General features: G+C 36.5%; 1 protein-coding gene across 1 annotated transcript in view; it reads left to right on the top strand.

Annotated features, from left to right (window-relative positions):
- CEP152 (centrosomal protein 152kDa) overlaps positions 1 to 8,993 on the top strand; it is a 107,372-nt gene that overhangs the window by 81,118 nt on the left and 17,261 nt on the right. The window contains exons 19-20 of the mRNA XM_006895325.1: positions 2,074 to 2,721; positions 7,205 to 7,340. Of these exons, the coding sequence (XP_006895387.1) occupies positions 2,074 to 2,721; positions 7,205 to 7,340 (784 nt within the window). The remainder of the gene's footprint in view (positions 1 to 2,073; positions 2,722 to 7,204; positions 7,341 to 8,993) is intronic.

Below are 8,993 nucleotides of genomic sequence, written 5' to 3'. Positions count from 1 at the left end.
CTTGGGAGGGTGGAGGGACAGTGCAGGAGGGGAAGGCCCTCTATGAGGTGGATTGATTCAGTGACTGGGATAATCGGGATGGGAGTGTGGGAGTGTCAGAGATAGTGCAATTGGCACAGGACAGAGCACAGTTTAGGGCTGTTGTACATAGGGTCACTGTGAGTCACAAACGACTGGACAGCACATAACAACAACAACGTGATCTATACAGGGGAAGGATGGGTAATATCCTTCCATGCAATTAACTGCCTCTGAAAACCTGCTGGAAAGTCAGCCGTGGTTTGGTTCTGACTCTACAGTACATAACAACAACAACATGTGATCTGTGTTGTTATTGTTATATGCCACTGAGTCGCCTGTGATGCATAGTGACAGTAGCTCTGAACCCTGCCCTATCAGACCCAGTCTCACACAGTCTGACACACCTAAGATATAATTGTCCCAGTTATTGTGTCAATCCATCTTATCTGGAGAGCTCCACCCTTCCAAGCATGATGTCCTTCTCCAAGGACTGGCCCCTCCTGGCAACATGCCCAAAGTATGTGAGACAGCTTCAAAATCCTTGCCTCCAGAGAGGGAATATTAGATAAAAGAAAAATCAACTCAAGACCATTATACATGTGGCAACACTAAGAACCTAAGAGTAGGTGACTTTTCTAAGGCAATACAGGTAATAACAACTAGTCAACATCTATTGAGTCCTTATTGTCTACCAGGCTCTTGGTTGGATGATTAAGTCATTTAATGGTAAATAACCTTATCTGGTTTTTATTATAATTGTCCCCACTTAACAGATGAGGAAACTGAGGCTCAAAGAAGTTGAAGGATGGGCCTGTGATCCCACAGCTGGCACATTAATCCCAGCAATGTCTACAGTCAGCTCTTTTAAGCACCATGCTAGACAACCCTGTGTATTCAATATCAGAAGGAAAGCTATATCCCATGTGTTTTGATTCCCTGCTACTTTTTGGTTGTGTATTAGCTATTTATTGATCTACTAGGGAGCCCTGATAGCTTAGTTGAAAGGAGTTGAGTTCCCAACCCAAACGCATACAGCTTAGATCTACCAGCTGCTCTGAGTGAAAAAGAATGAGCAGTCTCCCCGTGTGGGATTTACTACCTCAGAATACCTGCTGGAGAGTTAGCTATGAGTCGATTCCGACCAGAAGTCAGTTCCAACTTGTGGTACATATTTAAATATAACATGGATGAGTCTTGAAGACATTATGCAGAGGTAAATATCTTAGTCACATAAGGACACATTTGCCATAAGACTGCTGTTATAAAATAGTGTCAACAAGTGTTACAGTCCTAAAACAATACATAAAGTTTATTTTTGTAGACATTTTTTTGCTTCAGGTAAAAGACAATTTGTTAGAGGGATTTAAGTAAAATTTGAAATGACTTATTTTGTTATAAAAATGAATATAAATGATTGTTTCTAAAATCAGTTTAGCTATTTAATTATATATAGGTAGTCCCCAATTTAAATTGAGGTTTAGAACATGCCTTCATCATAAATTGGTTATGACGTCTTGAAGTTTTATATTTATGTTTTCGTTTTTAATGTCTTAAAAAACTTTATTTTTACAAATCCAATCTTTGAACATTAGTAAACACCTGACAGAATTACATCACCAAATTAGAGATTGCAACACTGTGTATGTTTCATATTACATAAAAGGTACACATTCAGCAGATGGTGCTAAGGGCAGTTGTGATAACTTGAATATGTCAGAAGTCAGATTACATTTATCTAAATAAATTTATATATTATATTTCTATGCCCATCTATTTTGTTTGTTTTATTTTTACTAGTTTAAGCTTTTCGTTCTCCACTGGTAGACTGATAGTTTTTAAATGATATATTGCATAAAATAGTGATTTAAGTAAGATGAAGAAAAAAAATCCATAAAAATAGTATAGTAATAAAATTATGTCTTTTCCTCTCAAGTGTGAGTGTAAATCTCTTAAGTTTAGAGGCTGACCTAGTTGTTTTAGTTTAATATTTGCGTTAATGAAGAGAATCAAGACTTTTTAAAAAAACCCAACACATATTGTTTTGTCATTTAGATATTGTTTGCTGTTTCTGAAGCTAAAGAAAAATGGAAAAGTGAGATTGATGATATGAAGAAAAATACACCTGGAAAGGAATTGGAAGAGAAGATCCATTCCCTTCAGAAAGAACTTGAGTTAAAGGATGAGGAAATCCCTGTGGTGGTCAGGGCTGAGCTGGCTAAGGCGCGGAGTGAATGGAACAAAGAAAAGCAAGAAGAAATCCACAAAATTCAAGAACAAAATGAGCAAGATTACCGGCAATTTTTAGATGATCATCGAAATAAAATTAATGAGGTGCTTGCGGCTGCTAAAGAAGACTTTATGAAGCAGAAAACTGAGCTCCTTCTTCAGAAGGAGACAGAATTACAAACATGTCTAGACCAGAGCCGTAGAGAATGGATTATGCAGGAAGGCAGGCGGGTCCAGCTGGAAATCTATCAGTATGAAGAAGACGTCCTGACCATACTTGAATTTCTCTTAAGAGATGCCCAAAAGGAGCACTTGGGAAGTTCAGAGAACATGGAGCTTTTGGAAGTTATATCAACTTGTTCTTCAAAATGGGTGTCTGTGCAATATTTTGAAAAACTAAAAGCCTGCATACAGAAAGCTTTTCGAGATACATTCTTGCCACTTTCAGAAAATGCTGGTCCGCAGTGGGAAAAGGTATGTTCCTTAGAAGTGAAAAAAAGATATTAAACGTCAGGAATGACTGTAGACGTTGCATATGGTATTTTTTCCTTTTATATTTTGCTAATGATTTTAAAACTTTTTGTAGAAAACCCAAAACTACATTTTGTTGTCTGAAGGCCTCCACTTCTTCATAATGCCTCAATTAGTAGGCAAAATCCTTAGGCTCTAGACCTCTTTTTTCCTAAAAGCAAAAAACCATGAAACCCCAGAAGCTATTGTTTATAATGATCTGAGATTGCAGAAACTTTGAATAACTCTCATTTTTATTTTTGTGTTTTGAACACAACCACTTCATCAAATATGCAACATATTGAAATAAGGTTTTTATGAATTTTTGAAAGAACTTAAAAGCTTACGTCTTGCCTTTAAGACAGTTTTATCCCACATAGGCAAAAAACCTGCTAACCAAATATAGAATATGGATATAAAAACAGTAAAGGCACTGCTCACTCATGAAAAACTCTGAAGTCCAAATTTTTTTTTGTTTTGTAAATCTAGATGGAATATGTAATAGTTGTATTATTTTTATTTATATACATGCTCTTTGAGCTCTGCTTTTAGTTCCTGTTGAAGATCTGATAAAACCAAATCCGGTATCTTAGTGAACATTCTGATCAAAGAAGTTAGTTATACATGTATAAATCCGAAATGATATTCTAGGCTTTGTGATCTAGCATTTGAAAATTGAAACAGATGCCAAGATTTAGAATATTTGTCTGGTAAAGGAGTTCAGAGATGAGTGTTAAATCTCCTTAACATTGTGAAGGAGTCCTGATAGTACAACAGTTCAGTGCTCAGATGCTATCCAAAAAACTAGGAGTTCAAGGGGAGCTCTGGTGGCCTAGTGGTAAGGAGCTGCAACTACAATCCCAGAGGTACACGGTTCGAGTCCACCAGATGCTCTGCTGGGGAAGGAGGGACAATCTCCTCCTGTACCAGTCAGATCTGATTTGACGGTACATGCACACAAAAATAATAAAATAAAAAAAAATTTAAAAAAACCCAAACAAACTAGGAGTTCAAACTCACCAGCTACTTCCTAAGAGAAAAGGCCTGATGAACTATTGCCCTCAGAGTACAGCCTAGGAAACCTGATGGGGCAATTCTTCAGGCCTGTAGGGTGACTACATTTGGAACTCTGCTCAACTTGATGGCATACAACAGCAGAACAAGATAATATCATGAAAAAGTTTTCAAGGCCAGGAGTGGGCATTTGGTATTACTATCTACTGGAAAGTGGCAAGAGTTAAAAGCAGGGGTAGAGGTGAGAGTAAATCCAAGTTCCTGTGTCAAACTGGCAAATTCATTCATTGCCTTGGGCAGTTTAATAGAATAATTGTTCTTCTGAAGAAGGAAAAAGATACCTGGCTGACTGCTTGAGTTTTGGTAGGATATTCATGGTACAGTGTGACCTTCCTGTGCCTGACAACTGAAGCGTACAGGATCGTGGAGCCAGAGGGACTCTGGAGATCAGTCTGTCTCAGCCCAGTCCACCAAAATCAATAATTTTTGTCCCTCACTTGAAAAAATACGGTTTTTGGAGAGTCATTGTATTCAATGTAGAAATATATTTTGTGTGTGTACCGTCAAATCGGATCTGACTGGTACAGGAGGGGATTACCCCTCCTCCTCCAGCAGAGCATCTGGTGGATTTGAACTACATACCTCTGGGATTGCATTGCAACTCCTTGCCACTAGGCCACCAGTGCTCCCTGAGTTTTTTTTTCTTTTTCTTTTTTTTTTAAAAAAAGAAAATAGATCATTTTAATATTAAAATGAGAATGGTTTTAAGACAGGTAATGAAAAAAATAGTGTAACATGCTTTGAAATTTATTGTCTTGAAAAGACATTCTCTGCTTTAAAAATCTCTTTGCTTCTAACATTAATATATCATCAACATCTTTTTACAGGGCTTATAATTGTGCAGGCAGTCTAAAAATCATCTGTGTGCATTAATGTGGCTCACAAGTCTGTGGAGACAGAATCACATAATTTGGCCAAGAACTTGGACTTTTTGCAGCTTTTATTGGGTGGAGTCAGATTCCATTCCTGAGAAAAGGGTGGCTTTGAAATTCCTAATCTGGCATTTGTCAGAGAATTAATACTTGACCTTCTGCCATTTTAGAGCTAACTTAGCTCAGGACTTTGAGGTAAAGCAATAATTCCAGAGGAGCGTTTACAAACTTACAATGTAAGTGGCATAAATGTAAACATTATATGTGTACCACTTATTAAATCACCAATTTTTAGAATTGCTCATTGAAATTAAAATATGGAAAGCTTGTTTTCAGTATCTATAAAACAAGTTGAAAAGCTAGATCCAGTGCTGTTGAGCAGCCTGAATCATAACAAGTCTCCAGGACAGAGTAGAACTGCCCCTTAGGGTTTCTGACAATCTAATTCTCATTGAAACAAATTGCCCCATCTGCAGGGTGACAACTGAATTCTTTAACCACAGTGCCACCAGGGATCTATGTATAAAACAAGTCCTCATTTATATAACTTTGTTGATAAAATATTTTGTAAAAAGCGTGAAATATATTAAAATACAATTTCCATGAAAATTAATGTATTGTCAAAACATAGTAATATTTCATTTCAAATATATTAATATAATACTTCATAAAAGAAGTATCAACTAGAACAAAATTTTAAAACAGATTAGTACTGTCTTTTCTTATTACTCAGCAAATTGAAACCAGAAAAAAAGGGTTCCTGCTTTCCTACCTTCTGTGTTATCCTGGCTTTTATATTCTACAGTTTTGAATAGAAACTAAAAAACTTGACTGCCTTTGGTTCAGCTCTTGTTACTCCTTTTTGCCTTCACTTTATGTCCTCGTGATTACCTTATTTGCTCTTTATCATTTCTGACTTCTGCATCTGTTGGGCATTGAAAATGTTTCCTAAGAAATTAATTCTTCAGAGTGAAAAATCAAGGTTTATAGAACCAACAATGTGTAATGTGTTTCAAGTAATGAAACTGAATAATTTCCTCAACATTACCTACACAGCCAGTTCCTTTGAAGTTTTTATAGTTATTTCAAATCTTTAAAAAATACCACACAAAAGCAACCCAACCCCAAACCAACCCTTCCACTTTAAAAGAACTTCATACCGCCTGGTGAATCTTGAGAGCACAGTGAGAAATGTGTTGCACTACTAAGCAAAAGGCTGACAGTTTGAATCTACTAGCTGCTCCACAGGAGAAAGTTGGGCACTCTCCTCTGCTCAAGATTTATAGCCTCAGAAAACCGGTGGAAGGTTGTTATGAGTCAGACTCCACTTGATGGCACTGGGTTCAGATGCTTACTGTCCATAATGGGAGCGGTGTGGAAGGCAAGGTAGAATTCTTGCTTTCTCTGGAAAACGTGGGTTTGGTTCTCACACATTGTGACTCATACGCATCAGCTAACTGTTGGTCAGTGGAGGCTTTTGTGTTTCTCTGATGCTGAACACTTTTAGTGGCTTTTCTACTCTAAGATGGACTAAGGAGAAAGCTGATGAAAACCCTGGGGACCAATATAGCCTGAACTTAACAACCGTGGGGTTTGCACAGTTTCTAAATGATTAAGGGGAAAGACAGTATTTCTTTTCATTATACATGAGGTTGCAGTGACTCATGGGCCAACTTGAAAGTTGCTAAAGCCATAATTGCTTGGAAGGGAAACTAGAATATACAACAATTGTTAAGCAAATGTTTGTTAGTGAAGGAATGGTCATGTGCAAGATTTTGACTCATGTGAGCCTCTGTCATCTTCTTTACATTGGAAAGAGGATTTTCTTAAAAAACAAAATTAAGATATATAAGGAGCTCTGCGGGCCTAATGGTAAGTAATTGCACTGCCAACCTTCAGTCACATTATTCGAATCTACCAAGTCTCCCCACAAAAGAAAGATGGGCATCCTCCAGCCGTGTGTTTTACTATCTCTGAAAACTCTCTGGAAGGTCAGCTTTGAGTCAGTTCCAACTTAATGACATGTATCAACAACATATTAAAATATTCAGAACCGTATAAAACACAATATAAAAGTAAATGTTCTTTATTGTTATATTTAACTTATGGAAAACAAAATGTTGGTGTTACAGTGAGTGATGAATTTGACCACTTCTGGAGTCAAGGTGCTCTGGATTTTCAAGCATAATTTGATTTCACATAGTCTGTCATATGAGGTAATCACTTAAACGGTTAAAAGTATCTCAAATTCAGAGATGTAAGTATTCCATCTCTCTCACCCATCCGTCTCTTATTTGACCCACCAATCTTTGTCTTGACATTGTTCTGATTTGGAAATTGTGGTCATAGGACTAGCTCATAGTTAGAATAACCACTTTGCACCATAAGATGATGATTATTTAAGCAGTTGGGTTTTCTCTCTGCATTTTTTAAACTGCATTTTAAAGAGAATTTTGTAAGTGTTCCTGCTATGCATTAACTATGAAGATAATTTATTTCAGAAAATTATGGCTAAGCTCTCTAAGGATCTCACTACTGAGTGCACTGGCAGAGGAGACCCTGGAGTCTCAGAAGCTCTTCCTGCAGGTGCTTCTGGATACCATGCTCAGTCTACCACCTTGCAAGAAAGAGAAACTGGTAAGTGGATTTTATTCTTACCATCTTTGTAACATCTATAATCACAATTTTGGAGGGTTGCTTTGAGGAGAAAAGGATATCAAAGAATTGAGCATTTTTGAGTGAACCAAGGTGTAGTTATTTTCTATTTCTTCATTCAGAAAGGATTCTTATAACAAGAAGAATAAAGATAGTTTTAATAAAGTAGTGATGATTTTATTTCCTGGCTTTATTAAGAAATATAAGTTTTCACAGGAAAGAATTCCAATGTAACTAGGATTTTTTTCTTTTTTTATTCAAATGACTGCAGCCTATTTCGGCCATATTTAAATGGAAGGCTGTGTTAGATGTTCTCTGATTTATTTGTGAGGTTCTTTAGGGCAGGAGCGGTGTTTTTATCACTTCACTTACTCTACAGCACATGGCACAGTGAGGAACACGGAGTCTGTGCTCTTTAAATACTTAGTGAATAGCCTAACTTTCCTTTAATGACTAAGAAATGCCATTATGAAAAGAATTCTTATACTGCTCTATAGCTGCTCAGTGCTTTCAGAGCTTACTGAGAAATACAGAGCTTTAATTATTTTTGCACTGAGATTTTAGAGCTGGGAGTTGGTGAATCCTTTGTTAGCTCCTGTCCTTTTTAGTGTTTGGCCTCTAAAGCCTTCCTGCCACATAAACACACCCTTACTGCTGCTTATCCACTGTCTCCATTGCAACCTAGAAAAGAACTGAAACTGACCAGAGAAAATCTTATGTGCTAAGCCAGCAATCTTACTTTCCACCCATTTCTAATTCAGTGGGCCCTGTTACAAAACCTTAGGGAATCTCTGGCTTTCCCAAAAGGTCAGTTGACTGCTATTTTTCTTATTGTTCAAATACCTTTTTTTCTTTATTCCTAGGTCCTAGATGTTGAGAGTATTTTATTGACAAATAGGCAGATGGTAATAATGACCTCAATTTGTATACTTCTTAATGCCATGTTAGATTTACTGTCATTTTTTGAAGAGCCTGCGAGTTTTTTTCTCACCTGTAAAGGAGGAGAAATAAGTTTCGGTTTCAAGAAGACCTGTAAACAGGAAAGAAATTAGCTTTGACTTAAAATAGTGATAAGAGGACTTGTGTTTCCTTCTTTAGTCCCCCCATCACAAAATAAACACGTGAATACATTCATTAGACAGGATTAGATAATCTCCAAATGTATAATATAGTAAAGGGTAAAATTATCTATTTGGCTGCATTCAGAGATGACTTTGGGCATCTCCTAAAACTATTACTTTGTCTTTTACCATAATAAAAATTATGCTCACTGTATTTTTCTATTCTTGCCACTTAGTATATTTCTGAGATTTTTGTGTGTTAACACATGCTGTTCAAGTTCATTCCTTTTTATTGTTCTATAGTATTCTGTTCTGTATGCATAGTATATTTTTTTGTCAGTAGACATTTGTATGGGCTCTATTTTTAAATAAAAATTGCAAATACAGAATACATATGATGATTGATTAGTTTTTGATGCTCATAAACTTGACTAGCACCATTTAAATGAAACAAAAAAGACAGGATAAAGCTAAGAAGAAAATAAATTTGCCAGGGCAATCACTTTACATAAACATTTTGGACATGGAGTTCAAAGCCTGTACCAATTTGTGTTCTACTTGTGTCAATTATTGG

This window comes from Elephantulus edwardii, unplaced genomic scaffold, assembly GCF_000299155.1.
Source record: "Elephantulus edwardii isolate Elephantulus edwardi_28Jun2011 unplaced genomic scaffold, EleEdw1.0 scaffold00164, whole genome shotgun sequence".
NCBI lineage: Eukaryota > Metazoa > Chordata > Mammalia > Macroscelidea > Macroscelididae > Elephantulus > Elephantulus edwardii.
This window is presented reverse-complemented; position numbering and strand designations above follow the sequence as displayed.